Genomic DNA, 18772 nt, shown 5'->3' with positions numbered 1-18772 from the left:
GAATTGTATAAACTAACCTTGCTGCTAAAGGAATATGTCCATTATCAACATCAACACATACAGGTAGTGTTGCTCCCCTTTACTGCAATTGTTTATAGAAATGCAGCTAAATGTGACAGTGTACAGCTGAAAACCTAGATCTAAATCAGTGAACTAAAGTAACTAGCTAACATGGTATTTTTAATATATTATAGGAACACACATAAACAAAGTTAACTGGAAGAGCTTATCAGCAGGAAAATACTCTTACCAGTATTAGTCAATAGACTAAGTGAGGTTCAGCTTTGAGCAAAAGACACATCTCTTGTAGGAGGAGATGGAGAGCTGAGAAAACTGTCATCTTCAGGGGTAGATTCAACAGCTGACAATGATTCATAATACTCATCCTCTCCATCCAGTACTTTGATTTGGCTTGAAAATAAACAAACAACATTTCTTAAGTTAAACACTGTCAATATCTTCAGAAATAGAAACTACTCTGTGGATGTAAAAATGAAAAGCCCCACTATAAGAATGGAAAAAAAAAAGGGATGATTTGATGAGAAAGATACAGCTTTTATACATATTCCAACTGCTATTACATATATTTTTACATATCTTTTATATTGAGAATGGTTCTGAGGATCAGGGAAATGCAGTATCATCTTTCAGTTTGGGAGCATAGAATGATAGAACAACTATTTGCACTAAATGAGCATTTAATTTGAGCAATGTGGCTTTTCTTGTCTGTGCATGTTCCACAAGTAGGATATGGTTTTGGTATCGTATTTCAGATGATGGTTTGCTATCACTATGAGCCGAGGACTACAGCATCAATTTTTGGGAAAAGCCCTATTGACAGCAAGGGGCTTTCATTTTTCTGTGATGTATGACGAGCACTGCAGCTTGATGTTATTGTTTTTATTACCAGAACACAAACTTTTTTAAACTAGGGGAGGGAGAGAAAATAAACCAAATTTTGCACAGTCTTGCAAAAATTTGGACTTTAAGCTTGACTCAAAGACCTCTTGTTCATAAAGTTATATTCAGAAGATTAATAAAAACCAGAAGAAAAAATCCAGAAGGTTCTGGTAAATTTTTGGACTAAATGTGTCTGTAAGCACCCATCAGTTCTCTCTGATCCATGTGATCAGGCAAGTGAGTATTTGGGCAACTGTACAGGAGCCAGCCTAGTTTATTCTACCTATACCAGGAGGTACCTGCTCATGTAGCAATGAGAAATGACTCAGTTAACAGAGAAGGAGAAACTCCTTTTGTGCAGAGTGGCCTCTCTGTCAGCTCCTCACATGTGCTCCCCCAGGAAGACAAGAGGCCCACTGCGAGTGTGCTGCTGTGGGGCTGGCAGGGCTTCTGGCACTGTTCTAGGTCACAGGCCTCCAGTTCTAACACCCTTCATCTGGCACCTTGCACCAGTGTGAAACACACTTCAAAATATGAACAATGCTATTTTTTGGTAGTAATAGCACACAGAGAGAGCTGGGGAGCATATTTTTTAAGAATCAGTTCTAGTGTCTGCAGACAGCAGTACATGCAAGTTTTACATTTGCTTCTGCAGAAAATGTCCAATGTCAATGCACAGAAATATGTTAATTGTTTATTTTTAGAAACCTCTCTAGAAAGTTTTGCATATTCTGTAATATCACAAAGGACTTCTTCTGTTTACAGTTGCTTAGAACTAAGAAGATAGATATTTACCCAAGTTTTCTTGGCTTCCTCTTGCTCCCTTGATATTCTAGAGTTCCCTGTGGAGAGGGCCAAGAACATACAGTCAAAGCAAAGCAGCAAGTCGTTAATTTTTAATTCAAAGTGATTTTGTGTTGAATGCAAGCAGATGCTGATAATATCAGAAGTCACAGCATAATTTTTTTGATCAAAGGGCTCAAGTGAGCCTGATGAAGCATGCATCTTGCTCGTCTTTGATAAACCACATCAATTATTCACCGTGAAGGCAGACATCCTGACATGAAAGCAACAGATAAAGAGCATAAGCACATGTTCAAGACGAGAGCAGAAGAACGTGGGGGTGGGGCTGGAGGGGCTGAAACAGGTATTAATAACAGAATTATTAACTGGAAACAAAGCCAGTAAAACAGCTTTATTGCCACTTTGAACTCACATTTAACTGGTTATAGTACATGTTATCCTCAGGGCTATTCAGCATTTTGGGCTGCTGACATCGTCGACGAGGTGTTCTCAGCTTCTGTTCAAGAGAGTTTTCTGAACCTACAGTAAGATAACACAATTTAGTTTTAAGCTGTGCCAGGTGCTGTGAACGTCTTAGCACATTTTAGTCTGTAAACAGTCTTTTCTTCTGTCCTATTTGGTCCTGGATTTATTAGCAAGTCTGTTCTATTCAAAGTAAGCAAACAGAAACTTGGGAATCTTTGTTTTCTCTTTTGAAACTTAGCTCAAATGCAAGTTTCTATGCAGAACTTAATTTTCACTTTTTAACGTTTTTTATTCTTCCATATATCTATATCACACAGTTCCTTATTAATTTCACACTTTTTGTTAATATCTTCTGTTATCTAAGCAGGAAATGAGGTATATTGTGACTAGCCAGGAATGTATTATTCAGCAACAACAAAATAGTTTTTCTACAGTAGACAGTAATAAAGTCTCTTGACTGATGAGACTTAGTCTATTATCATCATTTTCTTTATATAAAAAGGCTACCTTCTTGACACGGCTCTCTGTTTAATCAGATTAAATGAATCAGTTTGGAAGTATACTTTCTTCATATAATTTCTGATGTGCTGTAAAGTAATAGTTGCTTAAAGTCATCTGGAAAGCAGAGTTTAAAGATGAAGGAAGAATTTCAGAAGGTTTTCTGAAAAGAACCAACAGCTTGTTAAGTTTTGCCTTTTTTTTTTTTTTTTTTTTTTGTTTTGTTTTGTTTTGTTTTGTTTTGGAGGGGGTGTGGTTTGTTTGGGGTTTTTTAATGCTTTTTTTCTAGTATGCTATATTCTATTTTACCAGGTATTTTCCACAATACATACTTTGGATTACTTTATTTTCATAAAGTTAGTAAGCTACTACAATATACTGTGGGAGTAAGCAAAGGTGATTTACTTTTCAGATGATTGCCCCAATGCCTTTGACTTTTCTCATATCTCCTTGTTAAACATTATTTTAGTGACAGTATGAATAAAAACGGGTTTTGGCAGCACTGAAGGAAAAAATATACATCTTATACATTTGCATTCCATACTGCACAAGGAACTTGCTCCTATACAAAAAACCAGCACAAAGATCAAGCAGCAGGAATTCCTTTAAACACTTCAAACTGAAGTTAATATGCCTTTTGCAGATGCAGGGCTCTAATCTCACAAATCCATTGACAAAATCTGGCCTTAAGGAGCAGGTAACATTACAGAGGAGCTTTATTATGCACTCAGACTTATAGTTTGTACCTGCAATCTGAACGAGGTAGAGGAGATGTCTGAACTTTGGCTTTTTCAGCCAAAAGATTGACTGTTCTGAGAGATTTTCTCTCTTTCACTTGCTTCCGCTCAACAATAAAATTTTAAAAATATTAATTTCTTCTCAGTGTGCAACTGCAATGTCTGCGTGGGAGAGGAGCACTTGTTCCATTCCATCACAGCACCAGGGAGCTGACTGCAGAGCTGGGTCTAAAATTCAAACCCAGTTTTATAGAGAAAGGTTATATTTATCCACTAATACAAAAAAACTTAAAAATAATACATTCCTCCTGCTTGCTAATTTAATACCTAATGCTTCAATACTTTATACTTTCAAGTTAAGTAAACCTTTATATTGTGCTAAAGAGATTGTGGTGGCTGAGCCACAACCTTTGCTACTTGCCTATATTGCATCCAAACAGACAAGGCAGAAGCTGTGCCAGAAAATACTTCTGAGGAAATTGGGTGCCCAAAAAATACCTGTTTTTTCACTATGATTCAGATAGGATATAAATGCAATTTTGCTCTCTCTGTAGTCTGAAAATGTTGCAGAAGACCTGTCATAACTACATTCTAGCCTCTCTCTGCCCTGAAAGTTACTCAAATTGTTCTTAGAGCTTCCTCCCTCAGGACAGCAGGGTCTGCAATTTTTGCAAGCAATATTTTCAATCACAAAGCTAGTTGAGTTTTTTTCTTACAGCAATATAATTTTTGAAAAATTCTCCATGATTTTTTTTATTCTAGAAAGAGGCTGGTATGAACTCAGGTACTCACTGTTCTGCATAATTTCACACACCTCTGCTGCTTGTCACAAGTGAAAACACAGCACACAAATATTTAGAAATTTTTAAACAGTACAACAATGTTATGGGGTAGTTTTTTTTCCTTTCTCGTAAGTGCTCTTGAGGCCTTCACATGTTTTCTTTTTCAAAACACACAAAAACATAGGCAGGTTTTTTAATGTCTTTCATCCATTAGGATTCTGAGTCACTAATATTTTGCTCTACCTTTTTATCCTGACACTTAATTATTTCTGTGTATCCTACGGGTGGTCTGCAGCTTGTGTTCTCCAAAGGAAATACCCTTTCAGTGGGCCCATTTGTCTTAGTTGCACACTACATGAACAGTACAAAATCTGGTAACATTTATCATAAACTACCATATCTGGAGAAAATGGTATTAACATGTGCTCAACACTCAGCAGTTGAATAGGCATTTTAAATGCTGTTCTAAAATATTTTGCTTTGATGACAAACTTAAAGCCACCAATAAGAAAAAGTCACTTGTAATTTAATAGCAATAGTAGCAGCACCACTGTCATTAACGAGGTATTGTCTATACTGCACAGAAATTGTGCCAAGTCCCTCTGGCATGTCCAGGCTTCTTAGTTTGCTACAAATTTAGAAACCAGATGAGAGGGTGAACACACACACTTTCTTCAGGTTGTCCTTTAGCAACACTTTTAAAGAAAGAGATCTGACCCCCTTTTGTCTAGAAGAAAACCTTTTCTTTAAACTCTGAGCACAGAAAATCCTTAGGTTACAATTTCTTATTTGATAAATCACTTACTGCAGTGCAGAAATAACAAGAGAGTAGGTAAAATGCTTTCTGCCAAGTGCACTATGTCAGCTGCTCTAAGTGTAGGGTAGCTGAGGTGCTGGGCATCCTCGTCTCACGGGCTCAGAGAGACCGACACACGGGTGAGCAGATGCTTTCCTAAAGACACCACAAAACTGATGTGGCTTACAGCGAAGGGAAATAGAAACTGGCTACTGGATCCATCTATTGGAGTAGAAGATATTTATAAGTAAAGAAAGTGATGGTGTTTCTGTTTAGTCCTGTACTACCACTGTTGGTTATCCTTTTTATTTCTTTGATGCATAAGAGCCTAAGCCAAAAAACTTCAACTTGCAGAGGTCAGACAGATTAAAAAGATATATTTTTTCAAGTAAATGTGAAGTCAGACATTCAAGATACATTTTTATGAATTGGGAATTACATACTTGGAAAGCAATGTCTCCAGGAGAGACTTGGGAACTACAGATATTCAGCTGAATATGAAATACACTGGGTGCAAAGAAGGGAAGACTCAACAGAAACAGAAACCTAGTTTTATTCTTGTGTACAGAATTATTTTAAAGTGGATGCAACAAAGGGCAGAATGTTTTGCAAACAGGAACAATTTGAACTCTGAAAAATCTGCCACATGGCGAGAAACATAAGAAGATTGTTCTACTTCATTCTTTTCAAAAGAAGGTGAAGAGGTGATCTGAAGCAAGTGTAAACCCCTATATAGAACATTCAAAACCAAAAGTCTAGACTAACTAATGGTAGAAGCTGAAGAAAATTTTAGACCAGAACTACAGCACATACTTCAAGCAATCAATTGGGAGAAAAAATATTTAGCAGTATGATGGAAACTCAGGTTAAGACTAGAAACTTTTAGAAAAGGCATGTTTTGACTTAAGCAAAAACAACTGAAGATGTGATAGAGATCACATCTATTTTAACAAGAATTAATTTCTCTAATGTAATTTTTATCAGACGTCTCAGTCTGCAGAAAATCTGTATTGATCTTTTAAATTCTGGAATTAGTTTCTAAATTTCCACGTGATTCTTCTACATTGTTTTCTTATGGCTGAAATGGAAATACTTTTCTTCAGTCAGCCATCATACCCATTATACTGACATTTTTAATGATATCTCTTAGCTTGGAGATGATTAGCACATTTCTTTAATCTTATTTATAAGATTTTTCTGTTTAAAAACCCATCCTTTCCATAAGCTGCAAAGGACTCTTTCAGAAATGCACAGACTGCCAAGCAGTAAGATTTAACAAAAGACTTCAAACTGCTCTTTAGCACTGACACATGGACTTTTGCATCTAGGATTTGGGCCCTGACCAATACTTTCAAAATAGTAGTGGCAAAAATGTATTTTTCTAATGACTTCCCATGGAGCAGGTGACTTCACTTGATATTCAGTGAAGATCTCATCTTAGATGTCCTTATTGTCCTCATTATCTTAGTATTGAAAGCATGGGTGCCAGGCAGCCATGTCAGAGGAACAGAATCATCAGATTTTGCTTGCTGAAATGAAGTTAGGGTCTCCATAAACTCTTAATGACTAAACTCTTGCTTCAAAAACCTCTTGATGCTGATAATCTTGCCAAACATTGCTAATTTTTTCTTACATGGAGAATCCGGCATAGAAATTGTGAGTAAGCAGCTTAACTGCATTAGAAACTTGTAAAATAAATTTATGTGCATCAGATTGTTTTAAGGGTGGTGCAGCACACCTGGGGCTCTAAACACCGATTGACATCTTACTTTTTTCACAAGGGTTCTTTGCCAATGTGTCAGTGCCCCAAAGAGGCTGTGTTGCCAATTCCCTTGCTGAAGGGACTTCATCCTCCACAATACATATTGAAGAGTGGAGCTGAGCACACTCATTTTCCTTCTGAAGTCATTTACCCAAGCAAGTTTGGGAGGGGTTAGTTTTATCTCCTTTTCTGCCATAGGTGAACACAAATCTGGTATCACTGGAAGGGTAGTTTGTTCCCAATTACTCAAACAAGGAGATTCAGAGTGCGAGAAGGGGCAGTTTGTCAAAGGAAAGGTGATGGGGCCATTTAAGGAATCATATATATTATTAACAGAGTAAGCAAATAAAGTAGAGAAATCACTATGACAAGAAAAGTAGTAAGCATGTAGCTGATTTCCAATCTATAATATCAGATGAAACATGAAAGTGCAACCCTTAATTATAAGCAAATATTAGCACAGACTCATGGGATCTCATCATAACATCTCAAGGTCTACATTCATGAAAATTTAAGCAATGTTTAAAATCATGTTAATTTGTTCTTTGTTTGTTTCTTTTCCTGCCAGTCTAATTTATTCCAAAAGACTTTGGTTCTCAAGCCTGGATATATTGATCATGCCTATGTAAAGCATTGTTATAGCCTGGGGAGAAGACTTTTGTGAAAAAACTTGTCTTTGTTCTCCTTTGATAATTTATATACATTTTGATGTTTTCAAGTTTCCAGTTTTGAATCATTTTTCAAGGCAGCAAGTTAACTTCACTTCTCCTCTTGAAGTCTTAGGCAAATGCAGAAATGACCTCACAGACAATGATAATATACATCCTCCTCCTGGACTGGATGCTAGTGGATAATTATGTGCAGCATGTTGACTTCAAGGAACAACTACATTTTCCTGTGTGCTATGCAAGTCTGTTCAAGGAGAGGACTCAAGGGACTAATGATTCTGGTCCCACTCATATCAGTGTTAAATGGGACTGACTGAATACTTCTCCTCTTGAAGTCTTAGGCAAATGCAGAAATGACCTCACAGACAATGATAATATACATCCTCCTCCTGGACTGGATGCTAGTGGATAATTATGTGCAGCATGTTGACTTCAAGGAACAACTACATTTTCCTGTGTGCTATGCAAGTCTGTTCAAGGAGAGGACTCAAGGGACTAATGATTCTGGTCCCACTCAGTGTTAAATGGGACTGACTGAACATCACTTACACAGTAAAAACTGCTGCAAATTAACTAGACTTCATGATTTTCATTATTTCAGCTTTGTTTTTAAAAAGAGTGATTTACAAAGGGCACACAATACTATTTGGCTATGAGTGTTCATACAAATGTGTTTTCCTTCCTTTTCCATTGCCATGATTCTCCACCACTTGCACAAATTTTTATCATGCCTTAAGTGTAAAATATGAGTAAAATGGGAGTAAGATGAAAAATGTGCTTGGGAAGCAGAGTGAATACTCAAGCAGTTAGTCCCCCTGAGCTCCTGCTGCATCTGCCTGCCATACTCAATCCCATTAGTGCAGAACTATCCTGTATGTGCCCCTACTAAGCTGCAGTCAGTGTGAGTTTAGTATGAGCACACATTAAGAGACACCTGGCCCACATCACAGGGTATTTGTACATTGCCTGTTAATGCTACCAACTATAAAAGTATCAGAAAGAAGGACAGGATAACAGCTCTAATAGGCTTCACATCCTGTAGAGTAATCCTTCAGTCAGAAATGATGAAGTTACCGTGTCTATGCGATATACTATAAATTCAATTATATTATGGTAGTTCTGCAAAAATGCTGGAGGCTGATAGAAAATAAACACACTGTCTCTCTAAGATTTTAATCTCAGTACAGGCAAAACCACACCAAGAGACAACAACACAGGGTAGGTGAGAATAAAGACAAGACTCCCGGGTGACTTGAGTAATAAGGTATGTCTTCATTATGTTCTTTTCCCTTCTGAAGTTATTTGGAGGAAAAAGAGATAATTATGGGAAAGAGGTAAAAGACAAAAAAATAAATGATTAAGTAAAGCATTGAGAAACAGAGGAAAAGAAGAAAAGGGAATAAAAACCATTAATGTGCAGCAGTAGAACCTATGTTCTGGCATCAGAGGATTAAATTAATCTAGTAACATCAGGAGCCTGGAGGCATATTGACATAACAACTGTAATTCTCTCCAGAATATTTTATGCTTACCTACCAGTACCTTCAGATGTCCGCAAATGTTCAGTAAGGCCAACTATTCTGTTGATATAATGAGATCAAGTATGATGGCAACCATTCCTGCCACCAAATTCCCTTGGTCCCTTCCTGTATATAAGAGTGTCCAAGAATATTTATAGGAGCTGGCACTCTTCATGCTGCTAGTGACACGCAAGCATGGAAAGAACAATAAATCAGATGTGCTTTGACGAGTTACAAGACCTCAGCCCTTGCTAACTAACAAAGTGCCTTACCGAATCTTCACGCAAGTGCTGCTAATGAAAAGGATGCTAACTACTTTAAAAAAATATATATTAATGCTTTGAAAGAATGAATAATCCTTAGCAACTCCAGTGTGCTTAAAGCTGTTACCTGGATTCATTATGTAAGAATAATATATTAGATTTAATCATTTTCAAGTGTCAAGTGCTTTGTAGTCTATAGCTCAAATGTAGTTACCCAATTCACTGAACACACAGAATCTGAAAGGAATAAAAGATCCTATAGAAAGATATAAAATAAAGCAAAACGAAGCTTCACTATCACCTTGGATCCCCCACACAATTGTGGTGAACTAGAATTCTGTTTATTCAGATGGAGTGTGCTCATAGTGCCAAGAGCCATAGACTGCTAGGGAAATTAGTGTAGCCCCTTTGATGTCATGTGCATCCCAGAATCTGTAACACACTGCTGAATCTGTAAGCATATCCTTTTGTTTATAACCCTAAACAGAACCATTTGAATACACACACTGGAAGAACTTGTAACAGAAGCAATGCATTTTCTCCCACCCAGTGATTCATTACATACAGCTTCATTTTGGATACTGCAGTTATGTGCAAAGCCATATGCTTTGGATTATAAAGCACACTAAACAAATCATAAGTTTTTCAAGATGGTATGTAAAGGCTGGTTTTGCATCCGTTTGTTGCCAACGACCCAGATGATACTGTAATTAGAACAACAAATATTTTATGTGAAATCAATCATTTAGCTGTCTCTGAACCCCGAGACAATGGCTTTTAGATACACTTTGTTGGGAAACAAGATCCATAAATAGCTAGAATCTTGGCTTTTGCTCTTTTTTTTCCTTTCCAGCACAGTTCTGATCCTTCAGTATTTGTCAGTTCTTTCAGTTTCTATTGTGAGTGATTAGACTGTAGAGGAAAAAAGGCAGAGATTAAACAAAGCATACCAAAAGAACTGAACTACCAGTGACTAACACGGGTAAGAGTCAAACCTGTCAGCAAACAGCACGCTTATACAAGTATGGTCCCGAAGATATCTTCCTATTTATTGAACATACAGAAGCCCTTAAAAGCCCTGCACATAATAACATCTAATGGCAGGTTCCAGAGGTGTGGCAATTAGTCAAAGTCCAAGAGGTTTACACAAATACAACTGTAACTTCAGGGAAAAATAATTCATGCTAAACCATCTGAATGGCAGAAACTACTTCTGGACAATGCAGAAAACTTCTTATCATTATTTTTCTTTCCCTCCTCGAACTTGACCCAAGGTGGTTGTGGAAGTTTTTGGTTAATTCATAAAATCATAGAATGGCCTGTGTCGGAAGGAACATTAAAGATCATCTAGTTTCAACCCCCCTAATATGGGCAGGGACATCTTCCATTACACCAGGTCACTTAGAGCTCCATCCAGCCTGGCCTGGAACACTTCCACAGATGAGGCATCTACAAACTCTCTGGGTAACATATTCCAGTGCCTCATTAGCCTCAGAATAAAGAATTTCTTCCTAATATCTAATCTAAACCTATTCTCTTTCAGTTCAAAGCCATTCCGTTTGTCCTGACACTACACTTCCTTTGTGAAAAGTTCCTCTCTGTCTTTCTTTTGAGCCCCCTTTTTAGGTACTGAAGACTCCAATTAGGTATTTTCAAAGCCACCTTTTCACCAGGCTGAACAGCCCCAATTGTCTCGACCTTTCTTCACTGGAGTGGTGATCCATCCCTATACTCAACTTGGTGGCTCTCCTCTGAACTTGGACCAAATATCGATGCTTTTCCTGTGCTCAGACACCCAGAGCTGGATGCAGCATTCCAGGCGGGGTCTCACAAGAGCAGAGCAGAGAGAGGAGCAGAATCACCTCCCATGGTCAGCTGTCCATGCTGCTGAGAGTGCATCCCACAATACAGCTGGCTGGTGATCTTTTCAGAAGAGATCGTTACTGACAAAAACCAGGTCATTCTGGGTATGCTGGAATTACTACATATCATGGCCTATTTCCTAGTTCTAGAAGACTAGGTTAATACAATAGCCAGCAGGTGATAAAAAATATCTATCTCACATTATCATGTGAGCTAAGTGATGTCTCTCTCACTGTTTGAGCAATGCCACATGATCACTACAAATTAATGAAGAACTTCACAGCAGAAAAGCTTATGGAGAGCAAATAAACATGAAGAGATCATTTCCAGATCAAGACATCCCTGAGCCACAAACCATGTTTCGCTGGAGAGTGTTCTGGGCAAATATCTCTGCTTGCCCTACTTTTATACTATACCCTAGGCTTTTCCTCTTGGTTACTGTGAGAAAGAGAAAATTAGGATAAATAGACATGGATGGGGCTGGAAATGTTCTTTTTCATGTGTGGGTGGGTTTTTCTGTTTGTTGATTTGTGTGTGTGTGTGTGTGTGTGTGTGTGTAAGGTGGCTAATGTTTGAATGATGAGGAAAGAGATCAACTTAAAATAAATACATTCAAGCAGAACAAATCCCTAAGAGGCACCTGAAATGGAGGCTGAGGTAACTTCTCACAAGGAAAACATCAGAATCTTCATTGTAAAGATATTTCAAGATCAACTCTTTATGGCAGGAAGGTTGTATTAAACTTGCCTCTTTGCTAGCAGTGCACCAGATCAGCCTTAGCTTCTGGAAGCTGAAGCTGAAATTCCGTAGAAAGATGAAGACAAAGGAAAGCCAGTAATTCTTCAGTTTTCTGCACATTCCCCATTTTCCCTTCTCCATGAGTTTTTATCTGAGGTACTAGTCCTAAAGTAGAAACACATAACTAGGGACACCTACACAGGCATCGTGCACTCAGAGGTATGCCACGACGCAAGCTTGTCTCTTCAGCATTATGCCATGGTTGGGACTCAGACTGTTGACACAGTTTATTTATTTAGCGAAGTTAAAGAAAATAGGATTAGAAAGAATCTCAAGTGAATGTTTTGTCCTTCCCTGTCTTCCAAAGTAAAACCATGCACCATGTTGGTGGTATGAGAAATTTTCAAAATTGCTCAGATACAAAAGCATTCAAAAAATTCTTACAAACACAACATAAACAATGGAGTAACTCATGATACTTCTGCACAATTAGATGGCAGCTATTCCTTTAAAGAAGAATTAGAATGATGATTTAGTCAATATGATTAAATAAATAGCTTTGGCAACTTTAAAATACAAATCCTAAATAACACGACAGTATCATTAGTTTTAGAGCTAGTCTCCAAAACACATTTGGAGCTACTAATGCACAAGTTTTCAAACTGCAGATTGTGGATCTTAGGAGCTGCATCTCATGTGCTAATATGCTTCAGAAAATTCACTGGACACTTGGCACTGGTTCATTTTGTGGATGCTAAGAAAAGGAAAGCATATGGGGAAAAATATGAAATAAACATGAAAAGTAAACAGTGAGATTAACTTTTAAAAATAGTCAAAACATTCAGTGCATTAAAGAAGAGTAACAAATCACAAATACCTTCCTAGTACTACTTCTCTACAGAGCCAACTACTGCATTTGCCAAAAATGCATTGTACAGTTGTGGGGAGTTAGTGTGTGCGATCAAAAGTAGGGCAGGAGGCAATCTGTAAGTTCACACTCTATTAAGATGTGGTTCATAATGGTCTGTGTTTCAGAGTTGCTGTTGTAGCATATAGCCTGGGTACATTTAAAGGTAATCCCTCACCTTCTTCCAAACTGTAATAATAGCATTTTTATCCCATGCCCTCAGAGATTAAGCCACTTGATTGACTTTGAATTCTGGACACACAGGAAATTTGTATTAATTTAGCATAATGATGAGGCACAATAAAGGCTCTGTGGAACCACAACAGCATGGTCTCTAAGGTTTTGTTCGTTACAGAAACACAATTTGCATATCTAAAGGCTTGAAACCATGGGTCCATATTGATACAACTAGTATCTCAAATTTGAGTGTAGCAGATTCAGCATATATTTCAAAGAATAAATGGCAGAAACCCAAGATAAAACTCTCAGTAGATTTCTTCATTAAGAAAGAAGGTCTTTTTCTGAATTCAAGGTAGTTGGCAGCAGTAACTTTTAAAGGGGGTATGAAAGCAAGCTTGACTGAAGCTTGTAAAAATACCACTAGTTAAGGTATTTGCTTTCTGGTGTTGCTACAGTACTTTGGTCTGACATTTGTAAATGTTGGAACTAAAGGAGGTATTTTGGCTAGATAAAGGAAACTAATGCTGCTGACCTAAGTTCTACAGCAACTCATTTCTTTAAGGGGTTACGTGCTACTGGGACACTTAATTAGTGATAGTTCAGAAGTGATCAAACTCAGGCCACTAAATTCTGAAGGAATATTTTGAAAGAAAAACTGAAGAAGAATAAGCAAACTATTCAGTCAATGACAGATTGTGAAAAATAAGCAGGAGTAGAAAAAATCTTCAGGCTTTAAAGATTTCTGTTAACCTGTGAAAGAGCATCGAGACTTGTTTTTTTTAAACTACTTCCAAATCCAAATCACAAACTTTTATTGACAACTCACACTATGAATCTATTGGAAGAACGCTAGACACATACAAAAATAAGGGCTCATCATTTCCACTGGTGCAGTTCCTTATCTGTCATCCTGAAGTTGTAGATGGGAGTGTCCAGTAATACCAAAGTAAATTCAGAAAATGTAGAAGAGATATTTAAAGAACAGTGAGGGAGATCTGCAAAGAATTCCAACCCTGGGATCTCAGTAATAACATAGCAAATTTAAGCTGTGCATTTCATGGTACTTAGCAACACTACCTGTAATAAGAGTTTGGAGAGTGCAAAGCAAACAGAATATGTGTAATTTTCATCCAGTCTTTCCGACATGCTTCTAAAGAAAATTTTGGTGAAGATTTCAGCTTAGGCAGGAAGAGGAAGGTGTACATCTATGTGCACATATACAAATAAAGTAAGTTGACCTGCTGGTATTATAGTGACCTGCTTACGTGACAGTATGTTGTTTTGTTCTAAAAACACTGTTCATGACAGGGCACAGCTTGCATTAATATATCAGCTCACTGTACTATATTCCCCTCTGAACATAATCTTTGTACTTGAGTGTACTTTTTAAAAATGGTAAATGCTATGGAATTATTTAGATTCTTTATTTCTCTCATAAATATGTGACTAATTCAAGTGACTTTGATGAAATTTTATTCCTCAGAACAAGATGAACTCTTCTTTAGAAAAATGAGCATTGATTTCAAGGTTCAAACTGAGGCACTTGAAAGGCTGATTTTTAAACCATTACAGCTTAGCCCTTCTAGAAAATCAGGCTCCTCCACAGTGCGTTATTGCAGGTACACATAATTTCCTGTCACTCCAGAAAATACAGGTTAAGTGACTTCTGGAATTTTTTTGTGGAGTTGATTTGGATATTATTTTACCTCCTAATTATTACAGATATCTGATTTTTTTTCTCAACCCCCTTCTTACAAGTCTATACTAGATTCTTGGCTGCTATTGAATAGCATATCCCTATAGAGCAGCTTGTGATATAACATAAAATTTTTTTATGTTTGTGTCCTGATTCTGTACTTGGGTCTGTGGGTATTGCAGAGTACGCAAAGTTTATGAATTAACACTTTATTAATTACTGTGCATTTATTCCTTGTGTGAATGACCTACAAAGGACCCCACAGAATTACAACATGAACAAACCAGTGCATTGCAAGTGTACCTATTGCCACAGAACGCCACTTCTGATTTCTCTCTTTTGAATAGCCAGGAAGTATGGCCATATTAACATAACTCTCTTCCATAACATATCCTGCTTCTCAGTAGGACTAATTAGCTTAGGCACGGCACTGCACTCATCCAGCTATACTGCCTCGGGGTCTGATTCACATCTAGCCTGAACAGCTTTGCGAAGCGCTGGCATGCGTTGAGTTGCTATATCATAAATTTATATTAGCCTTACACCTTACTAACTTCCCCATAGAGACAAAACCTAAAAATCAGCTTTACCACTGCGAACACAGTCATCAAAGTCTCCTACTGAAATAATGCCATAATAGTAATGACAATACCCTGGCCCAGCAGGAAGGCTCTTATCCTGAAAGCACTAACATAGGTGCACACCTTCCCCACTAGAACTAGTTCCTCTGGAGGCAGCCCCAACATTAGGCATATGAATACAAGGGAAAAATTGGAAAGTATGGGAAAAACACCTTGATATTAACATGGCTTAGAGAAATAAGATTAAAACAAAAATGTGCAACAGTCTTTAGAAAGGACTGGCTTTATTATTCCCATTATTAAAGAGCACTGTGAATTAAAAGGCTATGGGCAGAGAGACGTATGCATTTCTCTTTGCTCATAGAAGATACATTAAATTTTTAAATTTTATCACTCAGATGATATACACAATACTCAAATTAACTCATGAAGCAGTTATAAGTCAGAGATAACTGAGAGCCATATATTTCTACCAATCCACAATAATATGTAAGAGTACTTAAGGCTAACCTTTGATGAAAAATTCTTATGCTAGGTTCTTCAATATAACAAATGTAAGAATAACTTGTGCTTTCATGGAGAGTATGAATCAATGTCTAGCTGCTCATCGTTGTCTAAATTAAATGAATATGAGGCTGTTGCATGGACAAAAGCAAATTGAAGATAATCAGCAAAATTTATGCTTTCAAATAATGTACAAACCACATAAATTACTTCAAAAAGACACATAAAACTATGAGTTTTGGAAAAAAATATCAAAAAGGAAAGAAACATAATTTTTGGACACTAATTTCCAATTCATTGTTTGCTTTCACAAGGTAGAGCAGTAGAAAATTATCTCCCTCTTGTCATACGTTTGATTTTTGATTAGGTAATTTTGCAGTATTAGTAACTTCAAAATGCAGACACAAAAATAAAGACGTCCCAAAGATATTTTTCTACTCTGAAGATGGAAACTAATAAAAGAAAACTATCTATAACACCACATACAGGAAACCAAGCTTTTCAGTTTTTGCTGCAAACACTCATTCATGTCAGCAGTCTACATGAAGTCAGTGCGTTATCACATTGCACAATGATGGATCATGTGAGGTCTTATGAGATGGCACAAATATTCCTTAAAATATTGCACTTGGTTTTTTTTTTTTTTTTTTGGTTTTTTTTTTGGTTTTTTTTTTTTTTTGTTTTTTTTTTTGTTTTTTTTTTTTTTTTTGTTTTGTTTTGTTTGGTTGGTTGGTTTTTTTTAATGGTATCAAAAGATGGCATTTGAAGATGAGAAACTATTGAAGTAGCACACAAAGTCAATAACATGATCTCACTACACTTGTCAATGTGCATAATGAGTTTTGTCTTTAAAAATAGCCTAGTATTTAGCTGTGTAAGTTCCAAATGGCATTTATTGGATGAAAATGCCTAAAGATTTCTAAAAGGTGTTCCTACATTTTGGCCATTAGCATTCTGCAGCAGGATAATTTAAATCTTTTTTCTATTCTGGGTACTCAAGATCACAGTCCTCCTTACTTCTAAAGAGGAGGAACTTCCACTTATGTGGAAGGGAAGCATCCCAATAAAAACCATAAAGCACAACCATTGATGGGCCCTATTCAGGAAGTGCCATGACCAGACAACTGTAGAGTGTCTAACCTGAGTTAGAAGTTAATGAGGCTTCTTTTTTATTAATTTGTTCCCTCACTTCTACTGGAATTTTAGGGCAACAGAAACTTTTTTTTTTTTTTTTTGTGAATTCAGGTCATATTAACTAACAGTTTCAGCTGAAATAACATGAAAAAACTTCAGAGATGTTGAAAGAATTCATTCTGGCATCTCAAAAAACAAAACATTTTGATTTTGTCACAAGGGGACTCCTTTCCCAAAACAGAGGAGGTAGTGCTGCCACCCCTGATATCCAAAAACTCAGTGATTAGGCCATGTTCTTAGACTGTAGCTTCAAGTACCTCCTTAAAGTGATTTGGTACAGGGACCTGAACCCAAACATCATGCTTCTCAGGAGAGCAGCCTAACTGCTGGGTTAGAAAATATTCTTAGGTAGGTTTCTCTCAGCCTCATTTGTTGAAAGTGTCCCACTTTACATAAAGTACTTAAATATTCATTCAAACAGAGATTGAAAGCCAGGTGCTGGCCCCCTTTTTCTCTGACTGCTCAAATTACCAGGATCTCAAGTCATTCACATGCTCTCTGTTTCTGTGGCCTACTTACTATTTAATACAAATTCCACTGATGGGAGAGAGTGGAGAAGAAGCAAATGCTTTCTTCTCTGAACTTCTGTATTGGCCTTGGGCATAGCCCAGACCAGTGAGAATATGGGTTGGTGAAAGTTTTGAGCTTTACCTTTGAAGGACAGTAGCATGGAAGGTAAGAGATGATCACTTTCTAATGCACAGAGTAGATAAAAAAATAAAGTAGTGTAATGACAAGAAATAGTATTACTTAAAGGAGAAAGAAATGAGATATTTGCATCTATTTGTATCCACTGTTTATCCCTACTGGCACAATTAATAAAAGCTATGCATAAATCACACAAAGTTCATTAAATCCACTGGCTCAGGCTGCTGACTAATTGGTAAATACACACTCGATAAAAATGTAAAATGTATGCCAATCCACATTGTAAAGCTGTTTTCTAGTTAAGAAGTCTCTGCTTCTCTGTGGCTTGTCCAACAGAGCTCAATTTTCACAGTTATTGATCTTACGAAAACAATAGTGCCCAGAACAGTGCCAAAAGGCCTTAGAATAGGAAAACAAAAAGCAACTCTATCAAGTTTACAGAGACCAAGAAGTTTACTATCCCCTGCCTAGGGCAATTTTCTAACACACCCATGGATTTAAGGTCTGCTGATGCCTGCTCTGTACAATTCAACAGACTGTCTAAGGCACTTCAATTCTTATGAACGTGACCTTCAGCACTTGCCTATGCAATGTTGTCCTCATGCAGTCCAACATGAAGCTATCACTGCCCAGCAAAACTTGGCATCTTTTACATCTATCAATTCTGATAAATCAAAGATCTAGGAACTATGCAGGCTTGTGCAGACAGGCAACTGAACACTACCAGAATTAGACACAAACAAAAACAAATTATAAAAAACATGACAAGTATGAGAGTGCCTGAGGCTGGAGAAGGTCACAGAAGATCATCTCCACTCATTTGGACAGGATGAAGAATTTGTGCACTTCAGAACATTCTCCATTTCAGAAGAGGCCAGCACCCAGCCAGTCACAGATTTTTATATATAGGGAGCTCAGCAAAAAGTTTTAATATTTACAATACCTGTGCAAAAATCCATGGAAAGCCTTAAATGAAGGGTATTTTGGTACCATCACTGAAGACTCTGTGGACAGCCTTCCTGACATCAAACAAACCCAGATGTAGAGAGGCCTTGGGAGCTAGCCCAGTGCTTTGTCTGGGTCTGACCTCAAGTTTTCTGTATTTACATTTTTTCCAAAACACGATTTAGAACAGATGTCATTGGACACCAGAGCTCTTCTCCAAGGCTGGAGTAGAAAATAACAGGAAAAGAGGGAGATAAAGACCAGCTCAATTTACATTACATGAGAATATTGATCTGCACAGCAAAGAGAGGGTAGAATCCA

General features: G+C 37.2%; 1 protein-coding gene across 1 annotated transcript in view; it reads right to left on the bottom strand.

Annotated features, from left to right (window-relative positions):
* Window positions 1-278: 278 nt before the first annotated feature.
* The window catches only part of MYO3B (myosin IIIB), a 198183-nt gene continuing 179689 nt past the window's right edge, over window positions 279-18772 (bottom strand). The window contains exons 36-38 of the mRNA XM_041403364.1: window positions 2117-2223; window positions 1696-1742; window positions 279-411 (exon numbers count right to left, since the gene is read on the bottom strand). Of these exons, the coding sequence (XP_041259298.1) occupies window positions 279-411; window positions 1696-1742; window positions 2117-2223 (287 nt within the window). The remainder of the gene's footprint in view (window positions 412-1695; window positions 1743-2116; window positions 2224-18772) is intronic.

This window comes from Onychostruthus taczanowskii, unplaced genomic scaffold, assembly GCF_017590055.1.
Source record: "Onychostruthus taczanowskii isolate IOZ18803 unplaced genomic scaffold, ASM1759005v1 scaffold20, whole genome shotgun sequence".
In the NCBI taxonomy this organism is placed as follows: domain Eukaryota; kingdom Metazoa; phylum Chordata; class Aves; order Passeriformes; family Passeridae; genus Onychostruthus; species Onychostruthus taczanowskii.
This window is presented reverse-complemented; position numbering and strand designations above follow the sequence as displayed.